At 43.4% G+C, this 26,576-nt stretch overlaps 1 protein-coding gene across 2 annotated transcripts in view; it reads right to left on the bottom strand.

Annotated features, from left to right (window-relative positions):
• Positions 1-362: 362 nt before the first annotated feature.
• pak5 (p21 protein (Cdc42/Rac)-activated kinase 5) overlaps positions 363-26,576 on the bottom strand; it is a 91,089-nt gene continuing 64,875 nt past the window's right edge. The window contains exons 7-10 of one of the 2 annotated variants that reach the window (XM_072440088.1): positions 13,423-13,549; positions 10,369-10,494; positions 9,775-9,909; positions 363-3,134 (exon numbers count right to left, since the gene is read on the bottom strand). In XM_072440088.1, coding sequence (XP_072296189.1) covers positions 3,087-3,134; positions 9,775-9,909; positions 10,369-10,494; positions 13,423-13,549 — 436 coding nt within the window. In that variant the 3' untranslated portion in view covers positions 363-3,086. Of the gene's footprint in view, positions 3,135-5,343; positions 7,713-9,774; positions 9,910-10,368; positions 10,495-13,422; positions 13,550-26,576 lie in introns of those variants that run through there. The other variant, XM_072440080.1, reaches the window with a different exon arrangement.

The following is a 26,576-nucleotide window of genomic DNA, read 5'->3' as shown; positions in this document are numbered from 1 at the left end:
TAAAGATTGGATTGGAGGTGTTGGATTCACTTCAGAGTTTGCTCCTCGGTCAAAGAACATTTTTACAAAGAATTTGACATTATTATTAGTTCAGACTGAATTCCAGGGCCTGAAATCGATTCACTGTAGGACAATTCTTTTGGATGTTTTTAATCTGTGAAAAACAAAGCAAATGTTTAAACTGACTGACACTTATGTTCTTCGTGGTCTGATGTTCCTCTCAGAATGGGGGAGGAGCCAGAGTTGTTTGTTTTTTTTATACGAAAAATAAAATCCACAATTAATGTCAAACACAATCATTTATTTAATTTAGTTGTACATTTTGAGACGACTCGTACTCACAAGCCTCAGCTCGTAATGAACTCATCGTTGACTTAGTTCATAATGACCTCATAATGACCTCATAATGACCTCATAATGACCTCATAATGACCTCGTTCTCTGAGGTTCTGCCCTTTTCAGCTTTCAACAAAGTTTATTAGACACAAAAACAAACGGAACAATTACGACAGTTTTAAAGGCACCACAGTCGTCTTTAAAAACAAAAACATTCAAACTTAAAGCGTGTCTTTATTGACGTTTAGTGACGTTTTTTGTCCGAAATCAAACTCAGCTCCATGGAGACGAGCAGGTGCATCACAGGTTACAGGTCAGATCTGCGGAGAGGTGATTTTTTCATATGTAAAACCTGAAATGAACGCTAATGCTATTACACTCCCGATAGAACGTTCAGATCTCTTGACCTTTACCCCGTCCAGAGGGAGGAGCCTGTTGCACATGTTTTTAGACACAGGGAGAACATGCAAACTGCACTCCAAGGCCGGTCTCCATGGAGACACGCTGGAGCCTCAGAGAAGTTACAGAGTGCGACTTTAACCTTCTCACGGCGGTTAAAGGACGGAGCTCATTCTTACTGCAAAGTCCAATTTCTTCTTGCGTTCAGTTCCATTTGGCTCGATGGGACGACAGTGTGAATGAAAGACAGATTACAGTAGTTTCCTTGTCACGTCGCGGCCGCGGTAACCGGGACGAGTCAGGTCTGCGCAGACGGACGCATCTGTCTGACGCGCGCTGAAAGGATCAACTATTGATTTAACGTCGGCTTCGGAGAAATGGAAACACGAACATTTATGAGTGACACGAGGAAAGTCGAGCATTAGGGAAGAGGAAGAGGTGAGAGGAAGAGGTGAGAGGAAGAGGTGAGAGGGGAGAGGAAGAGGGGAGAGGAAGAGGTGAGAGGAAGAGGTGAGAGGAAGAGGTGAGAGGAAGAGGTGAGAGGGGAGAGGAAGAGGGGAGAGGGGAGAGGAAGAGGGGAGAGGAAGAGGGGAGAGGAAGAGGTGAGAGGGGAGAGGAAGAGGTGAGAGGGGAGAGGAAGAGGGGAGAGGGGAGAGGAAGAGGGGAGAGGAAGAGGGGAGAGGAAGAGGTGAGAGCGAGATGAAGAGGAAGATGGAGATGAAGAGAGATAAAGAGGAAAAGGAAGAGGAAGATTTGCAAACAAAACACAAACAAGTTTTATTTATCAAACTTTATTTACCAGGAAAGAAATTTGATTAAACATTGATTCACTGGAAGTATCTGATATTGATGGTTTGAGTCTGGTTTAGTCCTGGTATAGTCCTGGTTTAGTCCAGGTTTAGTCCTGGTTTAGTCCTGGTTTAGTCCTGGTTTAGTCCTGGTTTAGTCCTGGTTAAGTCCAGGTTTAGTCCTGGTTTAGTCCTGGTTTAGTCCTGGTTAAGTCCAGGTTTAGTCCTGGTTAAGTCCAGGTTTAGTCCTGGTTTAGTCCTGGTTTAGTCCTGGTTAAGTCCAGGTTTAGTCCTGGTTTAGTCCTGGTTTAGTCCTGGTTTAGTCCATGTTTAGTCCTGGTTTAGTCCTGGTTTAGACTTGGTTTAGTCCTGGTTAAGTCCAGGTTAAGTCCAGGTTTAGTCCTGGTTAAGTCCAGGTTTAGTCCTGGTTTAGTCCTGGTTTAGTCCAGGTTTAGTCCTGGTTAAATCCAGGTTTAGTCCAGGTTTAGTCCTGGTTTAGTCCTAGTTAAGTCCAGGTTTAGTCCTGGTTTAGTCCTGGTTAAGTCCTAGTTAAGTCCAGGTTTAGTCCTGGTTTAGTCCTGGTTAAGTCCTAGTTAAGTCCAGGTTTAGTCCTGGTTTAGTCCTGGTTTAGTCCAGGTTTAGTCCTAGTGAAGTCCAGGTTTAGTCCAGGTTTAGTCCTGGTTAAGTCCAGGTTTAGTCCAGGTTTAGTCCTGGTTTAGTCCAGGTTTAGTCCTGGTTAAGTCCAGGTTTAGTCCTGGTTTAGTCCTGGTTTAGTCCTGGTTTAGTCCTGGTTTAGTCCAGGTTTAGTCCTGGTTAAATCCAGGTTTAGTCCTGGTTTAGACTTGGTTTAGTCCTGGTTTAGTTCTGGTTTAGTCCTGGTTAAGTCCAGGTTTAGTCCTGGTTAAGTCCAGGTTTAGTCCTGGTTTAGTCCTGGTTAAGTCCTGGTTTAGTCCTGGTTTAGTCCAGGTTTAGTCCTGGTTTAGTCCTGGTTTAGTCCAGGTTTAGTCCTGGTTTAGTCCTGGTTTAGTCCTGGTTTAGTCCTGGTTTAGTCCAGGTTTAGTCCTGGTTAAGTCCAGGTTTAGTCCTGGTTTAGTCCAGGTTTAGTCCTGGTTAAATCCAGGTTTAGTCCTGGTTTAGTCCTGGTTTAGTCCAGGTTTAGTTCTGGTTTAGTCCTGGTTTAGTCCAGGTTTAGTCCTGGTTTAGTCCTGGTTTAGTCCTGGTTTAGTCCTGGTTAAGTCCTAGTTAAGTCCAGGTTTAGTCCAGGTTTAGTCCTGGTTAAGTCCAGGTTTAGTCCAGGTTTAGTCCTGGTTTAGTCCTGGTTAAGTCCAGGTTTAGTCCTGGTTTAGTCCTGGTTTAGTCCTGGTTAAGTCCAGGTTTAGTCCTGGTTTAGTCCTGGTTTACTGAGTATCTTCTTTGCGTCTGTAAAAACAGCGAGCGCTCCTCTCATCACAGACAGATCGACGTTGGCCTTCGCACATTGTCACGTACGACGCAGATCTTATTTCCCAGAATCCTCATGTGCAGAAGAAGCTCCTTCTCTGTCCGAGCGTAATCGATACTCCATTACTGCGTTTGAGGGAAAACGGCCTCAGAGAAATCACCTCGTACGTTCTGAAAAAAGACCCGCGCTCAGAAACAACACCAAACCAAACGATTAACGACACATCTGAAAACCTGTTCGGACCTCGTCTAAATGCTGTTTTAATAATTACACCTGTGAAAATGTCCACGACTTTCCTGTCAGGAAAGTATAACGGGCACAACATCTTAAAAAAGAAGAAGAGAAAATGTCCACTAGGGCGGCACAAGGGAAAAATATGTAATTTTGTTGTTTTGTTTTTCTGTTCAAATCTAATGTTCAAACTGACAAAAAGACTGAAACCACTAAAAGATAAGAACTATAGTTGATGTGAATGTTTTTTTTATGCAGAATTAAACCCCATATTTTGTCGCTTGCGGCGGAAACGACATCAAATTTTGACTGCGTCCAGAGCTCGCCAAAGTGGATTCTAGCGCTGCATCGTTTTTGGGAAATGTATCAAAATCTGCCTTAAATGTATCCCAGAATAACACATTATTTAGGTTTATAACGTCACTTCCTGTTTGAAATTGATGAGGTCACACTGGGAAATTACCCAGCAAACACTGGGCCAAAACTCATCTAATGTCACTTTTTTAATTTTACAAATACAAATATATGAGAGCGACTTTCTTTTGTTGAATTAATGTTTAGAGAGTCAAATAAAGTTGTTTCTTTGTGTAAATTCTGCATAAACTTTGACTGGAATGAGTGTCCCTGGTGTGATGTCACTTCCTGTCATTTTCCACAGATTTTTCAACGTTTTCTCCACAAATACCTGCTCGATTGGTGTAAAACTATAATTTGTATGTACAACAGGTATAAATACACCAAATAAAGTCAAAATTAGAACATTGTAAAAAGCTGTCATACGTCACTTTAAGCTTTTCTATCTATTTATTCCACATATAGTGTAAAAATCACTCCATTCTTACTGAGCGGTGTCGCCTCTCCGCGGAACTGACCTGTAGCTCGTCCTCACCTACTTGTTTCCACGGAGATGGATTGAACATCTTCACGGAGACAAACAGGAAAAGTTACGCAGTGCACCTTTAAACACTTCTGATGGACGTAAAAACAAGTAAAAAGTCGCCAAAAGTGAGAACCTGATCATGTGTTTAATGAAAGTCTAATAAACATTTTTGAATTGACTGAAAATGAACAAAAACAGTGAAAACCAAAGGAAACACATGCTTTTCACACTAAATCAGATTTTAAGTTTTTTGTTGTGGTTTTATTGTTTGTGACTAAACCTGGATCCCACAGAACTGTAAACAATAATTAAAAAAAATATCTGTTAAAATGTCACGTAAATGTGTTGGAGTTGTCTAAATGCAGAGGTGGTGGAGTAAAAGTAGTGAAGTACAAAAGGATTTGGGGAAACTACTGCAGTAATAGTACAATAATTTGAACAGATCAATAAGTAATGCACAAAATAAAATTGGAAAAACAGAATAATCTCTGACGGAGTTGTGATGGGACGCAAAATATCTATACTTTTACGTTTTTTGATCAAATTATCATACTTTTAGAAATATTTTGTTTATTTTTTGATTATCTCCACATATATTACATATATTTTTTCTTTGCCTCACTTTTTCCTCATTTCTTTAGCCCTCATCTAATATTTTTTTGCTAGTTTATTTATGACAATTATATAGATATTTAAATGTATTACTACTAGATAGAAGTGGGCAATACATTGAAATTTTGATAATATCACGAATGTTGCTTTGAAGATATGCAACATTTGAATATTGAGTACATTGTTTATAGTAAAAAAAAATAGTTCAAATAATTGCAAATTTTTGCAATTTCACAATTGACTCAACCTCAACTATTACGTTTAAAGACATATTTGATCACATTTCAGTTGGATTGACATAATATCGTTCTCGGGAAACTCTCCAAAAATATCGACATACCGTATTTTCTGCACTATAAAGCCTTTAATTTTCTCCAAAAACAACAGGGCGCCTTATAATCCAATGCACCTTATATTATGATTAAATCTGGTTGTGCTCACTGACCTCAAAATGTTTTGTTTCGCTTAATGCACTTTATAATCCAGTGCACCTTATAGTGCGGAAAATACGGTACTCCTTTCTGTCAACATTGCCCGCCTCAAGTGTAGAATCAGGAACCACAAGTCGTAAATGCAACTCGCCTCAGTAAAACGCACTGAACCCAGACGCACGACAAACGAAACAAAACAGAAAATAAAAATCCATGCAGCCGTGCTTTTTATGGGCGTTTAGAGTTTAATTGAAACCAGCTCCACTGATAACAAACATGCAAAAAATCACTGTACAAGCCACAGCAGCTAATGTGACCCACACACACACACACGCTCGCACACGCTAACGCACACGCTAACGCACACGCTAACGCACACGCTAACGCACACGCTAACGCACACACTCTCACACGCTAACGCACACGCTCTCTTTGACAGACGCTCGTCCTATTTACACGCATCACAGTGAAGGATGGGGCAGAGGATACACTGTTCACCGGGTTCAGAGATGGAGACACAGGAATCGGCAGCGCGGTTCGTTTGTCTCTTTGAGCGAGCGGCAGACGGAGACGGGACGAGACACTGCCAAAAAACGCAACACCCACCTGAGCGAAAATGACTTTAACGGGAATTTCTTTTTTTTTTTTTAGAGTAATGTGTGTCTAAAGTGCTGTGTAACGTTTCTTTTAGTGCTCAAACCGTGGCCGCGCAACACTTGGATCTGGAAGTACATTTGCCTTTCATTTTTCCTTTCATATAAAATGATAATAATGATCAATAATCAAAAAATATAATAATAATGACACCAACTTTTGACGATACAATGTCACTGTGTTACGGTTATTGTTACATCCCTAAGTTGAAATGCAGAGAATTATTTTGGAGCAGCTAAAGTCCCCTTCATTCACCTTTTGTGGCGAGTTGTGAGGAAAAACCAAAACGCAGATAGCGCGCTGATATGGGAAAGAATCAATCTAAAAGTGATGTGTCCATCCTGGAGACGCCTGTCATGCTGCAATGTCAAATAAACATGGGAAAGTGTCTGGAATGCTATGTATGTGGTCTGTAATGTCTTTGTGATTTTAATGCATTTTTCCTGTTGGGTGAAGCACTTTGAATTGCCTTGTGTATGAAATGTTCTCTACAAATAAACTTGCCTTGCTTAGGGGAAAAAGTAAAAATCTTTCGAAATTCAAGTCATTTTAACTCGTGTAGATGTTTTGTTTTTTGCAGTGTGTGTTTAAAAAAAAAAAAAATCTGAGATATTTTAATTGCGTTTAAAAATGTGCAGGTCAACTTTTTTTTTCCTTTCGACAAACAGTGAAACTTCTATTATAAAAACAGGATGGCATAGGATTACATGTCAAGTCGACTGTCCAATCTACTCAGTCTGTGCTACATCCAAATGCACTGCGTCAGTTACAGCATTTTAAATAGTACAAGGTTTATCACGTGTTCATAGCGGGATATTGCTCCGATGAATTCGCTCTATGCCGAATGGAAAAAATGTCCAAAAATCACCAAGACACCGGAACAGAAAGCCGCCCCCAACACAACAACAAAAACAGGAAAAATCCTTCAATTCCATTAAATAAATAAATAAATATTTCAAATGTCTTACAAAACTGTTTTACCCTTTTACCCTCGACAATAAAATGGAAGTTCTGTTTACAAATGTGACGATAATAATAAATATATTTAGTATTTTCATAACATTTAGCTTAAGTTGGGTTCATTTTTGGGATAACTCTCTTTTTATATGATCATCTTTAAGCAAAAAAGTCGGATTATAAACGGTAGGAAAAAGTTCTCTGCAAGAAACTCTATATTTAATACTGCTCATATCACAATGGTTACGACACGATAAAATATTGCAAATTATCAAAACTGTACAGAAGAAAAAAATCTTTCTAAAATACATTTTGACAGTTAATATGTGACGAAGGCGCGGCCTTTCTCCAGCCGCCACCGATATCTTTGCCCGTTTTCAGACCGATGGCTATCACAACTCTACGTCGAAAGAGTTATTAAGGAAGAGAGAAAACGGCCGGCGTACGTCGTTTTGTCCTCTGCGTTTCGCCCGCCGCCGGGGACTTTGGGCGACCGCAGCGCAGCACCTTTTGGATCCTTTTCCAGATCTGGGTCAGGATCACGTTTCTGGATCTCGTTTCTGGACTACCTTAGCTAAGGACTAGCCTGTTCTGTGCACGTTTTAGAACTACGAGAAGTCCTCCGGCTTCCAAATCTCTCCGTCCTCTTAGGTACGTGTGTTTAAATATTCCACTAATCTACGTCAACGTTTGTGAGAGAGTTGGTTCCGTTTTCGGGGGCGATCGCGGTAGCAAGGGCGCCCCCTGTGAAAGTCTTTCGTGAGGGTGTTTCTGTTTTGTTTTGTTTTTTTATTTTGGGAGCAGAGAGAAGAGGGGGATCGCGGGCGTCAGCGGTGGCGGTAGTGCCTCATGAGCGGGACGATGCACGACGGGGGCCCAGACATCTTGAGGAAGGGGTGCTGGAGCAGGTCCTGGGCGGTGGAGCGCTGGGACGGCTCCCTCACCAACATGCGGTCTAAGAAGGAGCGAAGCACCAAGGACACCTGGAGGACGGGTAGAGCAAAGGCAAAAGGTTTATTACAAATGTCTGTGAACTACGACAGAGCTCCCGCGATCTCGTCACGCGCGATCTCATCACAAGCCATCAAGCTTCGCACCGGCACGGGTCGAGAAGAAGAAATCGCAAGGAAACTAACCGCATTTAACTGACTTTATTGGAGTTTCAGAGATTGTGGATTATCGTTACGCAGCGAGATTTACCAATGATCGAGAGCAGAAGAAAGATGGATTTTATTGGATTTACAAAGACGTGAGAAATGAAGCCTGCGTAAATTCAGCCTGGAAGACCTAACTCCACCCATCTACGTCAAGGCCACCTGCTTCCCAGCTCAACCAACGCACCCAGTCCGGGCGTCAGCCACCATGGAAGGACCCCTCTCCCCAGCGCCATCATCGCACTCAAGCGGGCGCCCGCCTGTCTGTCTTTGAGAGTCAGATCCCTCACTTCACCATGGACTCTTCCAGGTTTCTGCGCTTATCCCAAAGAGGTTGTGCAGTTTTTCCTGGCCAAAGAAGTAGGGTGAAAGGTCAGGGGGGCGTCTGCACCATGGCCCTCGCACCTGCTCCTCATCCCCAATCAACGCTCTCAAGTGACTCCTCCCTCCTCCCAATCAGCACCAGGCGGTCGCATTTAAGCCCTCAGGCAGATGGCTCGACCGCTCAAACCGTACTGCGACCCACCGCCTCCCCTGCTCCTCCTCTGCATTCCCCTCATCCTCTACCTCCTCTTCACATCTACCACCACCAGTCTCCAGGCTCCGGGGGGAGACATCTAATACAAATAGATCATGGAGTGCCCATGATCGCAACGTCTTCCGCCGGGGTCTGAGCGCCAAATAACTCACGAATAAAGCTGCTAAACAGTCCATTCTCGTGGTCTCTTTGTCTCTCCAGGGTGAAGTGTATTTCTGCAGTGGTGAAGCAAGACTCGCTTTAATGAAACTATGAATGTGTTTCTGCGTTTATTTAGTTGTTCTTTTATTTAGGGACAATTCAAAATCTGTATTAGGATTATGTACTGCCAGACTAGTCTTTTCATTTTGAGTAGTTCAGAGAAAGGCTTTTCACTAAACACTATTTGCATTATTGACTGCTCTGCAAAGTTGAATTAAAAAAACAAACTATGCAGTTTCAACTATGCATTGACATGAATGAATCAGACTCTTAGTTCGAGCACATATTTTGTTTCACTATTTTGTCAAAAAAAAAAAAAAGTATCCGTCAATATCAGCAAAAAGTACATGTAAGGGGATTTATACTCATACGCAATAATGTCATATTCATGTGCATATAACTGCTATAAATACCAGTATTTACTTTTGCCACTATTATTATTATTTTTATCTTTTTTTTAAATTATTTTTATCTTTATTCCTTATTAAGAATATAAGAGGTTTTGTCTATAAGAGTTTTGTTTATAAGAGCTGTTCTATTAAGAGTGTTTTTTTTAAAGCTTTCTATAAGTTATCTGTTCTTTTACTTCTGTATCTACTTGCGTTGCAACACCGAAATTTCCCCATTGTGTGGACAAATAAAGACTTATCTTATCTTATAATAAAGGATATTTCTCACAAACATCTCCAGTGATCATTTTTGATGACATTAGAAGGTGGAAACTAAATCAGACTGAAGAATAAAGCAGCTTTAGAGCACAATCTACATGATCGAGGGACTTTAAATGAACAGCTGTGCCAGGTAAGTGTCACTAATGTTTAATCCGATCAGTTCTTAAGATGTATTGTTATTTACGGCTTCATTTAATGCCAAAGATCAAATCCAAAAGTAAAGCTTCCTGGGCTCATAACCATTCACTGCCACTGTCGCTCATGTGTCATTATGGCGTCTTCAGCAAACGTTGTCAGTGCAAGAGCTGTTTAAAGTGCTGAACATCCAGAAATGTCAAAGGACGTACAGCATCCTAATGTATTCATTGAAATTCAGCGACGTGTCCGTGTCCATGTCCTTGCTGTGTCTGTTTTGGGCTATTCAAACGTACACAGCCAGGTAAGAGAAAGTCTTAAAGTCAAACGTAAACGTGTCACGGACCTTATGCGACTCCTTTAGCCGCGGGGGAAGGTTGTCTCGTATCCTCCTCATGGCCTGCAGAGGGGGCTCGTTGAAGTAGGGCGGCTCTCCGTCCACCATCTCGATCACCATGATGCCCAGAGACCAGATGTCCACCTGAACGGACGAGAACACGCACAACGACACAAGCTTAACCTCGACAGAGCAGCACAGGGACACTAGCTCGGATCCCACAGACCGGTTCACTCTAGAGCACTGTGGGACAAATGTTTTCTCAAGGAATAGAATCAAAATCATGACTGAATTATACTTTTTAATTGTAAAGCCAGATCCCAGCAATAATTCCATGTTACACAGCTAGAATAAACCATGTGCTGTCAGCTCTTTATACACTTCTCTGCGTTTTAACACCTCTTTTTGTAATGACTTGGGTTTGGTTTATGTTAGATGTATGATGCGCTGGGAATATAACATTTTCAGTCTTGATGAACAGGAAACAGCCGATGCACGGGGCGTATGAGACAGTGGAGACCCTTCTGGATGTCCCGCTCCAAAGTGAATCAGTGGAAACAGGCCCATACAGTGAAACCACACCCCTCTCTCCTCCACGCCCACCTCCGTGCCGTACGGAAGCCTCGAGATGACCTCCGGCGCCATCCAGTAGGGGGTCCCGACCAGCGACTTCCTCTTAGGCACCTCTTTGGAGACTTGGGCGCAGAAGCCAAAGTCCGACAGTTTGATCTGGAGAGAAGGTCATCGTTAAGACGCGGCAGGAACATAAAGCCTGGGTGCTTTTGTGTTTTTGAGATTGAATTGTACACAAAGCTATTTAACTTGTTTTATGTTTTTCATATTTCGCCCAGGTGGAAACTAAGCGTTTTTGCTAAACCCTTGAGTACATTTACTTTGGCATCTCATATTTTATAATTGTAACGAAAAACCACCCAACACTTTCTATCAGTCAGACGTTCAGTCATCAAGATTTGGTGTTAGCCCTCCATCTCCTGGCAGCTGAGGGAATTGCCATGTGAGGAAAAAAACAGAAGCTAGCTTGCCCGGACATGCTAATGTAAGCACACAGTTGATGAATGAACACGATTTGATAACGGGACTGCTCAGAACGAGTCTGGGGACGATTTGTGGACTTAAAAACCTGCTCTGAGTGATTCATGAGGGTCAGAGAAGAGACCACCTCGTAAACAGGATTAAGGAAACACGAAATAAAGCTAAATGGCACTCCAGGCCTGTTTTTGAAGAAGGAACAATGTTATAATGTGGTGAAAAGCTCAAAAAGATATATATTTACGCATATTTACATGCATAATGTTCATTATTACGTGTCGTCCCTTTACTAATCAATAAATAACAACTCAAAAGACCTCTAGAGGAGGTCTGAGGAGGCTGATGGTTTTGCAGCGGTGATTGGCTGAGCGGCAAACGTAGGGTACGTAGCCGTGATTGGACGGAGCCTTCTTCACAGTTTTTGTCATCTCAAAGCCTCCGGCTCCGAACTCTCACGCCAACAAGTGCAGTGACCTTCTTCGATCAAGTGCTTTCAGGAACGCCACTAATCTTCTGTGTTAGGCGCCTAATTATTCTTCAATTAATCATGTCTTATCGGGCCGTTCGAGACATTAGAGGATTTAATTACAGTGGTACAAGTGCTAATTTATGGTGATGAGTTCCTGGCAGAATTTGTTTGACGAGTGGCAGCCGCGGCAGCACCCACGGAGAAGGTCAGCGCTTGGTAACGTGACGGGAACACGGCACGGCGCAGACCAAGGTGTCGTCTGAACTACACGGGTCGTAAAATGTAGATTAAAGAGACTGTGTTGTAGAATTAGATTATGTCAACATTTCAGACGGAGGGCAAGGGTCATTGTTACTCGGCGAGGGACGTGTTTCAGAAGGTAATGACTAAACTGAAAACGCACGAAACCCGATCCGTTTTACAGCGCCAGCAAACGTGACAAACAGAACGAGCAGATTTTATACTATTTGCGGCGGTCCAAAGGTATTACTCACTTTCTATTCCGATAATTACTCCAGTTTATAAGCACTTTTCACAACTTTCAGAGGCCAGACTGGAGTTTTGCCGCTGCGGTAAAGCTAACAGCAACTAGCATGCTAACGGCGCACTTCCTATTTTTTGGATAAACAATCAAAGTAAGTAGTAAGATAAGGTGAGTAAGGTAAGTAAAGTAAAGTAAAGCAAGTAAAGTAAGTAAGTTAAAGGTTAAATGGACGATTTTTTTGGCCCAAATCTGAGTCTTATTTCCTCGTGGCGTGGACTGCCAATTAGTCCTGCCATGTATCAATCATAAAACGCACCTATCGCTCAGCTTCCATTGCGCCTTTAAGTAAGGTAAGTAAAGTAAGTTAAGTAAGGTAAGGTAAGAAAAGTAAGTAAAATAAGGTGAGTACGGTAAGTAAAGTAAGTTAAGTAAGGTAAGGTAAGTAAAGTAAGTAAAATAAGGTGAGTACGGTAAGTAAAGTAAGGTAAGTAAGGTAAGTAAGGTAAGTAAGGTAAGGTAAGTTAAAGGCGGTATGGACGATTTTTCGGCGATTTGAGAACGCAGGCGGAAGTGCGCATGCGCACTCCCCCGTGCGGACTGATACAACACACACGTGCGTTTGTTTATTAGCGCAACGGAGCGCATCGCATCGCTCGTCTCCCGTAGATTTCTGTCCACTTCTGCGTCAGCTTGAACTGTCTTTCTCCGTCTTCATTTTGCCCCGTACACTGAGGGAACTATATTATGATAGATCCATGCGCTTAGGCACGTGGAAACGTGGGGACGAGCCTGACGCGGCTGCAGGTGAGCGATAGGTGCGTTTTATGATTGATACGTGGCAGGACAAATGATTTATCCACGCCACGAGGAAATATGATACAAAATTTGCAGTAAAAAATCGTCCATACCACCTTTAAGTAAAGTAAGGTAAGTAAAGTAAAGTAAGTAAAGTGAGGTAAGTAAGGTAAGTAAAGTAAGTAAGTTAAGTAAGGTAAGTAAGGTAAGGTAAGTTAAGTAAAGTAAGGTAAGTAAAGTAAAGTAAAGTAAGTAAAGTGAGGTAAGTTAAGTAAAGTAAAGTAAGTAAAGTGAGGTAAGTAAAGTAAGGTAAGTTAAGTGAGGTAAGTAAGGTAAAGTAAGTAAGTTAAGTAAGGTAAGTAAAGTAAGGTAAGTAAAGTAAAGTAAGTAAAGTGAGGTAAGTAAAGTAAGGTAAGTAAAATAAGGTAAGTAAAGTAAAGCAAGTAAAGTAAAGTAGGTAAAGTAAGGTAAGTAAAATAAGATAAGTAAAGTAAAGTAAGTAAAGTAAAGTAGGTAAAGTAAGGTAAGTAAAATAAGGTGAGTAAAGTAAGGTAAGTAAGGTAAGTAAAGTAAGGTAAGTTATTTAAGCAGGTAAGTAACTAAGTAAGTTAAGTAAGTCCAAGTTACTGTCATTTTACTTGAGTACAAAATGTCACTACTGTTCCACCATTGGCTCTCTGTGAAATGGGTTCAGTATCAGTTGTTATATGATCCTAATGCATCCATATGCAAACGCTAAGCCTGAACATTTACTTTATTTCATTGTGTCACTGTAAGTCAGCCCTTTATATTTCAATATCGGGCCGTGGCACATGAAGCTCTAGAGTTAGACAGCGTCAGAGTTGGAGTGAGTGTGTACCCTGCCGTCGCTGGTGAGGAGGATGGAGTCGCTCTTGATGTCGCGGTGGATGACTCCCTGAGTGTGGAGGTACGACAGAGCCCTCAGCACCGACAAGCACACCGTCGCGATCTGCTCCTCGTTCATCCTGCAAACACACAACGCCTTACTTTACACGCTTTATACACATTTTAATATCCGGCTAGCAAGTGTGACAAAGAGCTAACCAGAGTATTACCAGGCACGATAACATGTTTTGAAGCGTGAAATATACAGGAAATATCACAACAAACAGCAATAAAGCAATAAAACACACAAGTGGGTATTCAGAATCTGTCATTGAAGCAGTTAATAACAACTTTTTTCATAGTTTTGGCCGTGGTGCGACTTATACTTATATTTATACTTATACACTTATACTTATACTCCAGAGCGACTTATATGTGATATTATTTGTTATTTTCACACTTTTTGGCTGGTGCGACTTATAGTCCGGAAAATATAAAAATAAAAGTCCCAAAAAATGATGTTTCAGCGTTCATATTTAGAACAATACATTGATATAGTAATTGTCAAGACAGGCAAAAGTATTACATTAGTATTGCAACATATACAAGCATATTTTATTCATGATTCTGCAGGATTTTTCATAACAGCGACCGAGAAAGGAGAAAGCAGAGCGATTGACTGTGAGTACATTTATTTATTGACCTTTATTTACCCCAGGAACGTTCTACGGAGGAGGGCACAGGCAGAACATGCAAACTGCACAGAAAGGCCTCACCTCGTCTGGAAATGGTTTCTTAATGTTAAATGCATTGATCTGACTTCATCAACAATCAAATTAATCTTCTTTTATTTATTATACTTTCACTTACTGACTTAAATACACACAATACAATAATATATATACATTATCTGTTCAAACGGAGGATATGAGGGAATTGTATTTCAAATGTCATAAGCATGACCTCTCTGCAGATACGAGGTGAACATGCTGATAACTATTGAAATAATATTGATTTATTCTTTTTGACAAAAACTTTGGACGTGAAGCACAAGTTGTTCATGTTTTATTCTTTCATTTGCGTTGCCAGGTCCAGAGCTTGTTTAAACCTCAGAGTCCTCTCTCTGATGTGAGCGGTCACTAAAGTCCAGCTCCTGCTCCACAAAGGAGGAGGAGAAGGAGTTGAACACGAGGAGAAGGAGCTGAACAAGAGGAGAAGGAGCTGAACACGAGGAGAAGGAGCTGAACACGAGGAGAAGGAGCTGAACAAGAGGAGAATGAGCTGAACACGAGGAGAAGGAGCTGAACAAGAGGAGAAGGAGCTGAACACGAGGAGAAGGAGCTGAACACGAGGAGAAGGAGCTGAACAAGAGGAGAAGGAGCTGAACACAAGGAGAAGGAGCTGAACACGAGGAGAAGGAGCTGGACACGAGGAGAAGGAGCTGGACACGAGGAGAAGGAGCTGGACACGAGGAGAAGAAGCTGAACAAGAGGAGAAGGAGCTGAACACGAGGAGAAGGAGCTGGACACGAGGAGAAGGAGCTGAACAAGAGGAGAAGGAGCTGAACAAGAGGAGAAGGAGCTGAACAAGAGGAGAAGGAGCTGAACACGAGGAGAAGGAGCTGGACACGAGGAGAAGGAGCTGAACACGAGGAGAAGGAGCTGAACAAGAGGAGAAGGAGCTGAACAAGAGGAGAAGGAGCTGAACACGAGGAGAAGGAGCTGGACACGAGGAGAAGGAGCTGGACACGAGGAGAAGAAGCTGAACACGAGGAGAAGGAGCTGAACAAGAGGAGAAGGAGCTGGACACGAGGAGAAGGAGCTGAACACGAGGAGAAGGAGCTGGACACGAGGAGAAGAAGCTGAACACGAGGAGAAGGAGCTGGACAAGAGGAGAAGGAGCTGAACACGAGGAGAAGGAGCTGGACACGAGGAGAAGGAGCTGGACACGAGGAGAAGAAGCTGAACACGAGGAGAAGGAGCTGAACACGAGGAGAAGGAGCTGAACAAGAGGAGAAGGAGCTGGACACGAGGAGAAGGAGCTGAACACGAGGAGAAGGAGCTGGACACGAGGAGAAGAAGCTGAACACGAGGAGAAGGAGCTGGACAAGAGGAGAAGGAGCTGAACACGAGGAGAAGGAGCTGAACACGAGGAGAAGGAGCTGGACACGAGGAGAAGGAGCTGGACACGAGGAGAAGAAGCTGAACACGAGGAGAAGGAGCTGAACAAGAGGAGAAGGAGCTGAACAAGAGGAGAAGGAGCTGGACACGAGGAGAAGGAGCTGGACACGAGGAGAAGAAGCTGAACACGAGGAGAAGGAGCTGAACACGAGGAGAAGAAGCTGAACACGAGGAGAAGGAGCTGAACACGAGGAGAAGGAGCTGGACAAGAGGAGAAGGAGCTGAACACGAGGAGAAGGAGCTGGACACGAGGAGAAGGAGCTGAACACGAGGAGAAGGAGCTGGACACGAGGAGAAGGAGCTGAACACGAGGAGAAGAAGCTGAACACGAGGAGAAGGAGCTGAACACGAGGAGAATGAGCTGGACACGAGGAGAAGGAGCTGAACAAGAGGAGAAGGAGCTGAACGCGAGGAGAATGAGCTGGACACGAGGAGAAGGAGCTGAACAAGAGGAGAAGGAGCTGAACGCGAGAAAGCTGAACACAAACTGAGAAGGACAAACACTTTCTGCACAGGTTCAGCTGTGATTGTGCTCTTTTTAAACATTAGTGTTTGGTAGAAAACGTATTTTGTAATTCTGTTACATCGTACAAACTCCAATAAAAGACTTTCACGCTGAGTTGCGTTACATAAGTGTAAAAAGCTAAATTTAGGATGAAAAACAGCTTCATGTTGAAAAATCACACTCACCATAAGAGCAGTTTTCTCTTTCTCACTAATATTGTGCATTCCTCCAAAAAAAACTCCAAACAACACAAGCACACAGACCAGAATACAAGTACTCAAATATTCTGAACACGCATTTTGGGTAAATGTATTTAGTTACTTCCCAACACGGCTAAACGCACCTTTAGAATCAGAATAGCCAGAAAAGGTTTATTTCCATGGCCACAGGAACTTGCTTTGATAAAAAAAAAAACATGAACAATGATAAAACAACATGTATGAAATCTAAAAGGGCATGAATTAAAGTAAAATTGAATCTAGTATAGGATAAAAATAACCACCAAATGTAGCCACTTTTTCTGAGCTTATGTGATGTTAACTGTCTCTCCGCAGCCCAGTCCCCGGCGGCTGTACGGCACAGAGCAGGAGGGCCCCATATGGACGCCCTCACTGCGCTAACATGCTACTGCTGGCTCCACTGAACATTAACACTTGGCCCCAGCTGGACCCGAACGCGCTGCGCTCTTTCAGAACACGTGCTCACTCCCGCTCGTAGGTCAGACATAACCACGACGTCTCTGTCAATCACTCAGCGGTACCACCTTTTCAAGGACTCGCCCCGGGCCACGGTACCGTGCGAGACTGGGACGCGAGGCTGGGACGCAACGAGGCTGGGACGCAACGAGGCTGGGACGCAACGAGGCTGGGACGCAACGAGGCTGGGACGTGAGGCTGGGACGCGAGGCTGGGACGCAACGAGGCTGGGACGTGAGGCTGGGACGCGAGGCTGGGACGCAACGAGGCTGGGACGCAACGAGGGTGGGACGGGAGGCTGGGACGGGAGGCTGGGACGTGAGGCTGGGACAGGAGGCTGGGACGGGAGGCTGGGACGTGAGGCTGGGACGCAATGAGGCTGGGACGTGAGGCTGGGACGTGAGGCTGGGACGGGAGGCTGGGACGCGAGGCTGGGACGCAATGAGGCTGGGACGTGAGGCTGGGACGTGAGGCTGGCACGGGAGGCTGGGACGCGAGGCTGGGAAGTGAGGCTGGGACGCGAGGCTGGGAAGTGAGGCTGGGACGCAATGAGGCTGGGACGTGAGGCTGGGACGCAACGAGGCTAGGACGGGAGGCTGGGACGGGAGGCTGGGACGTGAGGCTGGGACGCAACGAGGCTGGGACGTGAGGCTGGGACGTGAGGCTGGGACACAACGAGGCTGGGACGGGAGGCTGGGACGCGAGGCTGGGACGGGAGGCTGGGACACAACGAGGCTGGGACGGGAGGCAGGGACGCGAGGCTGGGACACAAGGAGGTTTTGGCGGCGCAGATTGAAGCAGATTCGATGGTCACGCGCGTTTGCATTCTCAGGCGCGGCGGGTAAATGAGCTCTGGGATAATGGAGAAAACGACAAACTAATGCAGAGTGAATGAGCGGAGGATGTGCCAGATAAGCCTCCTCCTCCTCCTCACTGCAGCCTTCTGCCTGCAGCGCTCACGACGCGTTGACGACTCGTACACAACTCTCGATGCTTTTAAATGTCTTATAAATACACAAACAAATAACTAATGCTTATCAATGCCTTGTTTGTCTATTACTAAAGTGTCATTTATTTGCTTGTTTCTGTGCCTGGAAAGCTCACTGTTAGCATCATTACAATACTTCACTGTTAGCATCATTACAATACTTCACTGTTAGCATCATTACAATACTTCACTGTTAGCATCATTACAATACTTCACTGTTAGCATCATTACAATACTTCACTGTTAGCATCATTACAATACTTCACTGTTAGCATCATTACAATACTTCACTGTTAGCATCATTACAATACTTCACTGTTAGCATCATTACAATACTTCCTGTTCTATTAATTCTGTATCGGACGGATTATTCAGGACAGACAGTTCTGGATGTCACTGACAACAAGTGAAGGCTTTACTAATACTACTAATACTTCACCAGAGGACACGTCTACACTGCTGTGTTTATAAAAGTAGGTTTTTCTGTCTCACACTAATGCTAACGCTAATGCTAATGCTAACGCTAATGATGATAATAATTTTGAGGCATAATACATATTGGAATACCTCAAACTGAAGTAATTAAACGTTCAATTAATTGTTCAACAGAATGGCATTAGTTACTGGTTGTTTACGGGTCAGATCTGTGGAGAGGCGAGCCCACACACATCAAGAATTCAATTATTTCTCCTTTTTGAGCAATAAAAACATCTCTAACCCTGAACAAATGCTGGATTGGACTGTGGAACCCTCAGAGAAGTTACATAGTACATCTTTATACAAATAACTATGGGAATTTAAAAGCCATTTAAGTTAAAGGTTTACATTTATATGTTTGTTAGTCAGTTGCATAAAAGCTGTGTTCAACGTTTCATCCATAAACTGCACAAACGGCTCGGACATGATTTCGCACAAACCATAACTATAATTTGAGCCTTTTATGAAATTGTGCTCTGACACGAGTCCCCGCAATGTGACGAAAACCTGTGACACACATAAGCACATCCAATCTCACGGAAAAACAGGATCAGTGAAAGGGAAAAGAACAGTTTTAATAACAAGCCTGTAAAAGGTTGTCAGGAGGAGAATTACCCACGCACCCCTGCTCACACACAGACGCACACACACACACAGGCGCGCACACACACACACACACACACACACACACACACAGGCGCGCGCACACACACAGGCACACACACAGGCACACACACACACACACACACACACAGGCGCGCACACACACACACGCACACACACACAGGCGCGCAAACAGACACACACACACACACACGCACACACGCACACAGGCGCGCAAACACACACACACACACAGGCGCGCGCACACACACTCACACACACACAGGCACACACACACACACACACACACACAGGCACACACACACACACACAGGCACACACACACACACAGGCGCGCGCACACACACACACACACAAACACACACACAGGCGCGCGCACACACACACACACACAAACACACACACACACACAGGCACACACACACACAGGCGTGCACACACACACACACACACACAAACACACACACAGGCGCGCACACACACACACACACACACAAACACACACACACAGGCGCGCACACACACACACACACACACACAAACACACACACACAGGCGCACACACACACACACACACACACACACACATAAACAAAGTATAATTGAAGTTGTAACGTGACGGACTGAATCAACGAGGAAAGATATCATTCAGCTGCTGCTTTTTTTCTACGTTTTGAACCTGTAAAATCTGAACATTGCAGAGCTCGAAATGTTCCACAGTAGCACTTTATATTTGAGCTTTTAGTCAATTACACATTTCACAAAAAAACATCTCTGACATTCAGTTTGTTACCACCCACCTGTCCGCCGGCGAACATTTTCTATATCTCAAATATTCTCTTACATCCATCCATCTTCTGCCGCTTTATCCGGGGCCGGGTCGCGGGGGCAGCAGTCTGAGCAGGGACTCCCAGACTTCCTTCTCCCCAGACACTTCCTCTAACTCCTCCGGGGGGATCCCGAGGCGTTCCCAGGCCAGCCGTGAGACATAGTCTCTCCAGCGTGTCCTGGGTCTTCCCCGGGGCCTCTTCCCGGTGGGACATGCCTGAAACACCTCCCGAGGGAGGCGCCCAGGAGGCATCTGGAACAGATGCCCGAGCCACCTCAGCTGGCTCCTCTCGACGTGGAGGAGCAGCGGCTCTACTCCGAGCTCCCCCCGTAAGGGAGCGCCCAGCCACACGGCGGAGGAAACTCATTTCGACCGCTTGTATCCGCGATCTTGTTCTTTCGGTCACTACCCAAAGCTCATGACCATAGGTGAGGGTAGGAACGTAGACCGACCGGTAAATTGAGAGCTTTGCCTTTCGGCTCAGCTCCCTCTTCACCACAACAGTCCGACAACACTTTACAGCGGCTGCAGTGATGCAGTCGCTGCACCGATCCGCCTGTCGATCTCACGCTCCATCCTTCCCTCACTCGTGAACAAGACCCCGAGATACTTGAACTCCTCCACTTGGGGCAAGGACTCCCCACCCACCTGGAGAGGGCAAGCCACCTTTTTCCGGTCGAGAACCATGGCCTCGGATTTGGAGGTGCTGATTCTCAGGTCAGGTCATCATCACTTTTATTTCCGTGGTCAATACCAGCAAGTTATACATCATTTTAAAGCTTATTTTCTCAACAAAACGAATATGTCATTGATTTACATTGAAAAATATGCACCAAGAAGAAATTGCCAATAGTTTGTGAGAAAGTCTCAACTTTTACAAACGCATGTCCTGTTTGCTGTTTATGACAGACGAAACGGCTTTAATTCTGTACATCCTTGTACTCAGTCTGTCCGTAAGGAATCATTGAAAAACAATATCCACTTGTATTTTTCCTGAAGTTATCTGATTTCGAGATATTGTCAAGTAAACAAACTTTTCTTTGTTTCTCACCGGACGAGAATGCGTTTGTCCGCCGCATTTCTCCGTCCATAACAAATTACCTGTTTGACTTATAAGATAGTGTTTGACATCGATCTCTTCCTTAGACTGTTACCTACAGAATGAGACCATCCACGAATTTTTCTGTCGCCGGGTTTGTTTGCTACAGCCTCCGGAGGAAAAAACTTGAGTGACATATTATTCTAGCCAATGAGGAGAGCTTTCTCCTGGTAGGCGGGACAAAGGGTTTATTTACACATAATTCTCCCTGTTCTCGTGCGTAAGGCTGTCAGAGCCTAGATTTTTCTGCATTTTGCGACTAGATTTTACGCATCACGTTTTCTGATTTTATTAGCCATTGGGACGCGTATTTTGTTATATATATGTATTATTATATCAATACAAAAATAAAATAAAAATGTTATTTTTTTATTTTTTTTTCATCTTTATATGGGAAATTCATGGGTAAACTCATATTTACACATTTTCACATTCATTGTTTTTAGCAGTTATAATGGGTATTAGTGGCCTACAAAACATCAAAATGTATGTTTTATGATCATAGAGGAGCTAAAATTGTAATAAAGCAGTTTGGCACAGTTGGCACATATTTGGATCACTTGTTCCGAATATACTTTTTGATACAAAAAGGTCAACAGCACCAAAATGCCTGTTCCTAGAGATCTGAAACTTTACACAGTTGTTGTCAACAAGATAAACATCATGTACAGTGAACAGCATATGCACACAATGAAGTATGTCATGCTCAGGACCATTACAAATTAACAATATTCAGGCGAGACTAAAAAAGGATGTTTTGTTTATGTTTGGGCCTCTGTAGTGTAAGTTCTGAAGCCCTGACAGTGTTCATGTGCAGAAACTAGAAGGCCTAAGCTTTCTAATGATGCATCACACTTGCATGTGGAACATAAGATCCCCTTTTAATAAGCAATGCCATTTGGGTATGTCCAACCATTGTGCACAGGGCGAAAATAGGTGGATGGTAACAGGTTACGAGACATAAAGAGACGTTCTGGACCCACATCAGCCCGTCACTCGTCTTATTGCAGTCAATTATCCGGGATAGAATGTTCAATGTAATTATGACGATGGCAAAATAAAAACCCATCCTTTACAATGTTTAAAACTGAACATTGCCTATTCCTTGTCAATGAAAAATAGTGTGAAGATTATTCTAAATAAGTGTTGTTGTCTTGTGACTCTAATGGTTACATTGTGAAGGCTCGAAACAAGTTAATCGCTTAATCTCAACTAATGTAGTCCTGGAACAATGATTATCTGGACTTCAGACTCGATGTTCTGAGAGAAGAGGATTTATGACTCAGACGGAGCAGGAACGACATGAAAACGACACAGGAAACATGTACGTTTAGTGTTTTTATACTGTAATTATACTCGGACACGATGTCAAGCGGCGTCACTTTGGGTCAAAGTTAGTAGAAATCTCACATCCACTTTCGGAAATCAATCAACAGAACAATTAATCAAAACAATAATCACAAAACTAATTCATTGGTAAAATAATCATTAGCTACTTCTGTAATTGTCTATTTAACTTCTGGCTTGGACTTTTAAGGCAGATTTTTATTTTTTTGTTAATTTACATTCGTTTTTTTTAGGGTTTAGGGTTGTTCCTGTAATTAATTATAATAATAATATAAATGATAGTAATAATAAGAACAAATATAGCCGCAAGCGGTAATGATCGGCCCTCGCCACGCCGCCGCCACGCCGCAAGACGCCACGCCAATTGTCCTTTTATTACATGTACTGCTGAATCTGTGACGCTGTCACATCTTCTCCCCTTTGTTTTACCATCAAAAAGCAATTTTATTTTGAATTCTTGGCTAAATGTGCGGCTTTGCCGCACAGACACCGTGACTCTTAGAGTAAAAATGTGGATAACTTTTGATGGTCCACCCCTGAAGATGAGTCTCACCAAATTTCAGGTTAATATGTCTAACGCCCTAAGAGGAGTTCGTGAAAGTCTAAAGTGTAAACATGTTCTGGCGATTTCCCCATTGGAATAACATGGGAGGTTTTGGTCATCGCTACGGCAACGCCATAACAATTATGACATGGGTCTCATTGACTTTTTTGATGGGGATGCCAAAATTGAGTTGTGTGTCAAATTTCATATAATTTCACAAAACTAAATATTTAACCTCCATATAAAATCTGTAGGGGGCGCTGTGGCTCCAAATTAATTTATTTCACTTCAAGTAGGTTTAGGGCAAAGAGTTTAACAACTGATTCTAATTTGACGCAATTCGGACTTTATCTGCGCAAACGGCAGCAATGTTAAATTTGGGAGATTTCTGAAATTCTTGCTACAGTTTGCGGCTTCGCCGCACAGAGACCGTGAGAGGTATCAATGTAATTTGGATAACTTTTGATGTCCCACTCCTCAGTAGCATTTTCACCAAATTTCAGCTTTTTAGGGCCAACGCCCTGGGAGGAGTTCGTAAAAGTACGACGTTTGGAAAAACTCCGAAGTCATGTTTAGCCATTTTTGAAGCAATATGGCCGACATTTGGTTGGGCGGACGGCGTTGCCGTAATAATATTTTTTACTTCTCTTGTCACCATCTACCTCTGCGCCAAATTTCATGATTCTACGATCAGATTTTTTTTGGGTCATTTCCCATCTCTCAATGCATTTTTGGTACATTTGGGGGCGCTGACGCGCCAATTTTTTTAATTTTAGAAAAGGGAAATAGCCAGAATGTAGAGAGGCACGATTTTTAGAGGTGTGCTAATTTTTGTGACTTTTCGTCAATGTTCACTGGGTGAAAAATAGGGGGGTTGGTCCCGAGAAGAAGAAGAAGAAGAAGAAGAAGAAGAAAGAAAGAAAGAAATATAGCCGCAAGCGGCAATGATCGGCCCTCGCCACGCCGCCGCCACACCGCCGCCACGCCGCAAGAGGAGGGGGCGCTAACGCGCCCCAATTGTCCTTTTATTACGCCTACTGCTGAATCTGTGACGCTGTCACATCTTCTCCCCTTTGTTTTACCATCAAAAAGCTATTTTATTTTGAATTCTTGGCAAAATGTGCGGCTTTGCCGCACAGACACCGTGACTCTTTGAATGAAAATGTGGATAACTTTTGATGGTCCTGAAGATGAGTCTCACCAAATTTCAGGTTAATAGGGCTGACGCCCTGGGAGGAGTTTGTGAAAGTCTAAAGTGTAAACATGTTCTGGCGATTTCCCCATTGGAATAACATGAAAGGTTTCGGTCATCGTTACGGCAACGCCATAACAATTATGACATGGGTCTCATTGACTTTTTTGATGGGGATGCTAAAATTGAGTTGTGTGTCAAATTTCATATAATTTCGCAAAACTAAACATTTGACCTCCATATAAAATCTGTAGGGGGCGCTGTGGCGCCAAATGAATTTATTTCACTTCAAGTAGGTTTAGGGCAAAGAGTTTAACAACTGATTCTAATTTGACGCAATTCGGACTTTATCTGCGCAAACGGCAGAAATTTTAAATATGGGAGATTTCTGAAATTCTAGCTACAGTTTGCGGCTTCGCCGCTCAGAGACCGTGAGAGGTATCAATGTAATTTGGATAACTTTTGATGTTCAACTCCTCAGTAGCATTTTCACCAAATTTCAGCTTTTTAGGGCCAACGCCCTGGGAGGAGTTCGTAAAAGTACGACGTTTGGAAAAACTCCGAAGTCATGTTTAGCCATTTTTGAAGCAATATGGCCGACATTTGGTTGGGCGGACGGCGTTGCCGTAATAATATTTTTTACTTCTCTTGTCACCATCTACCTCTGCGCCAAATTTCATGATTCTACGATCAGATTTTTTTTGGGTCATTTCCTATCTCAATGCATTTTTGGTACATTTGGGGGCGCTGACGCGCCAATTTTTTTAATTTTAGAAAAGGGAAATAGCCAGAATGTAGAGAGGCACGATTTTTAGAGGTGTGAACATTTTTGTGACTTTTCGTCAATGTTCACTGGGTGAAAAATAGGGGGGCTGGTCCCGAGAAGAAGAAGAAGAAGAAGAAGAAGAAGAAGAAGAAGAAGAAGAAGAAGAAGAAGAAGAAGAAGAAGAAGAAGAAGAAGAAGAAGAAGAAGAAGAAGAAGAGAAGAAGAAGAAGAAGAAGAAGAAGAAGAAGAAGAAGAAGAAGAAGAAGAAGAAGAAGAAGAAGAAGAAGAAGAAGAAGAAGAAGAAGAAGAAGAAGAAGAAGAAGAAGAAGAAGAAGAAGAAGAAGAAGAAGAAGAAGAAGAAGAAGAAGAAGAAGAAGAAGAAGAAGAAGAAGAAGAAGAAGAAGAAGAAGAAGAAGAAGAAGAAGAAGAAGAAGAAGAAGAAGAAGAAGAAGAAGAAGAAGAAGAAGAAGAAGAAGAAGAAGAAGAAGAAGAAGAAGAAGAAGAAGAAGAAGAAGAAGAAGAAGAAGAAGAAGAAGAAGAAGAAGAAGAAGAAGAAGAAGAAGAAGAAGAAGAAGAAGAAGAAGAAGAAGAAGAAGAAGAAGAAGAAGAAGAAGAAGAAGAAGAAGAAGAAGAAGAAGAAGAAGAAGAAGAAGAAGAAGAAGAAGAAGAAGAAGAAGAAGAAGAAGAAGAAGAAGAAGAAGAAGAAGAAGAAGAAGAAGAAGAAGAAGAAGAAGAAGAAGAAGAAAGAAGAAAGAATAATATTCCGATGCGAAAACAATGTTTCCCATTTTTCAAATATCATAAACTATACATTTTCGGAAAGCGCTTGCGCTTTCCTACCTCATGGTGTGGGTCCCTGGTCACTGACGGGTACTTTCGTTAATTTTGAGTGGGCTCCGCCCACTTTGTGTTTTTGGCCCTCTATACAGTAATAATGTTCAATTTTTGCATTACATGCTTATATGCACGGAACATGCAAGAGATGGGGAACGTATTCGTGAGCTACTTAGCGCAAATGAGTGCTTTATATGGGGATGAATGGGGACAATTTAAAGTGCTCGTTTAGTGCGTACTTTTGCACGGGCTTTGCCCGTTTACAACGGTAAAGTTCCATTTTCCTACTACTAATTAGTATGCACAGGGCGTGCGTGAGTGAAGGAGTGCGTTAGTGAGTGTTTGGAAGTGGGCGAGCGCTTCGCGCTCGATTTCGTGCGCACTATGTGCTTCGCACGGCCTTACGAGATTAATAGGCCTCTCGCCAGCTTGTGGTGCTCGGGCCTAATAATGATAACTAGATAATGTGCAATGGCTGAAGCCATTGCAAGTGTCTGCATTCTTGCGTGAAACACTTGCTCAACACCCGGTCTGGAGAGACGGGAGATGGCGGAGGAGAGTGGATCGGGGATGGAAGACGTTCTGGACGGCGTGGAGGAGCAGCCTTTTCTGCCTGCACGTGCCCGGAAACGTAAAAAGTCCCTTAGCTCGTCCGAGGGTTCTGGGAATGAGCAGCAGGATGAGGCTGAAGCTATTGATATCCGGGGTGAGAGCAGAGACTGTAAGGTGATCATAAAGCTTGCACAGGATAGTGCATCCTTTAAGGAGTGGAATTCAGTGGCATTGTCAAAGAGCCTAACTGTAGCTGTGGGAGTGATCAAGAGTGCGAGTGTCCTTAGAGATGGCTCGCTGCTGGTCGTGTGCAAGGACGCGGCTCAGCAACGGAAGGCGATTGGAGCTAAACGTCTGGGTGGAAAGGACATTCTTGTGTCTGATGCTGAAAGAAACACGGTCAGAGGAGTTATCGTAGGTGTCCCTACGGCGACGTCTGTGGATGAAGTTAAGGAGAATTTGACTGGAGTTACGGTGGTGGACGCTAGGCGTTTGAAGGTGACCCGGTTTGGGGTAAGATGTGACAGCTTGTCGG

This window comes from Eucyclogobius newberryi, unplaced genomic scaffold, assembly GCF_026437365.1.
Source record: "Eucyclogobius newberryi isolate DKJ021-1_F unplaced genomic scaffold, fEucNew1.0.hap1 SCAF_1, whole genome shotgun sequence".
Lineage (NCBI taxonomy): Eukaryota > Metazoa > Chordata > Actinopteri > Gobiiformes > Gobiidae > Eucyclogobius > Eucyclogobius newberryi.
Note: the sequence above shows the minus strand (reverse complement) of the source record. Positions and strands in the feature narration are given on the sequence as shown.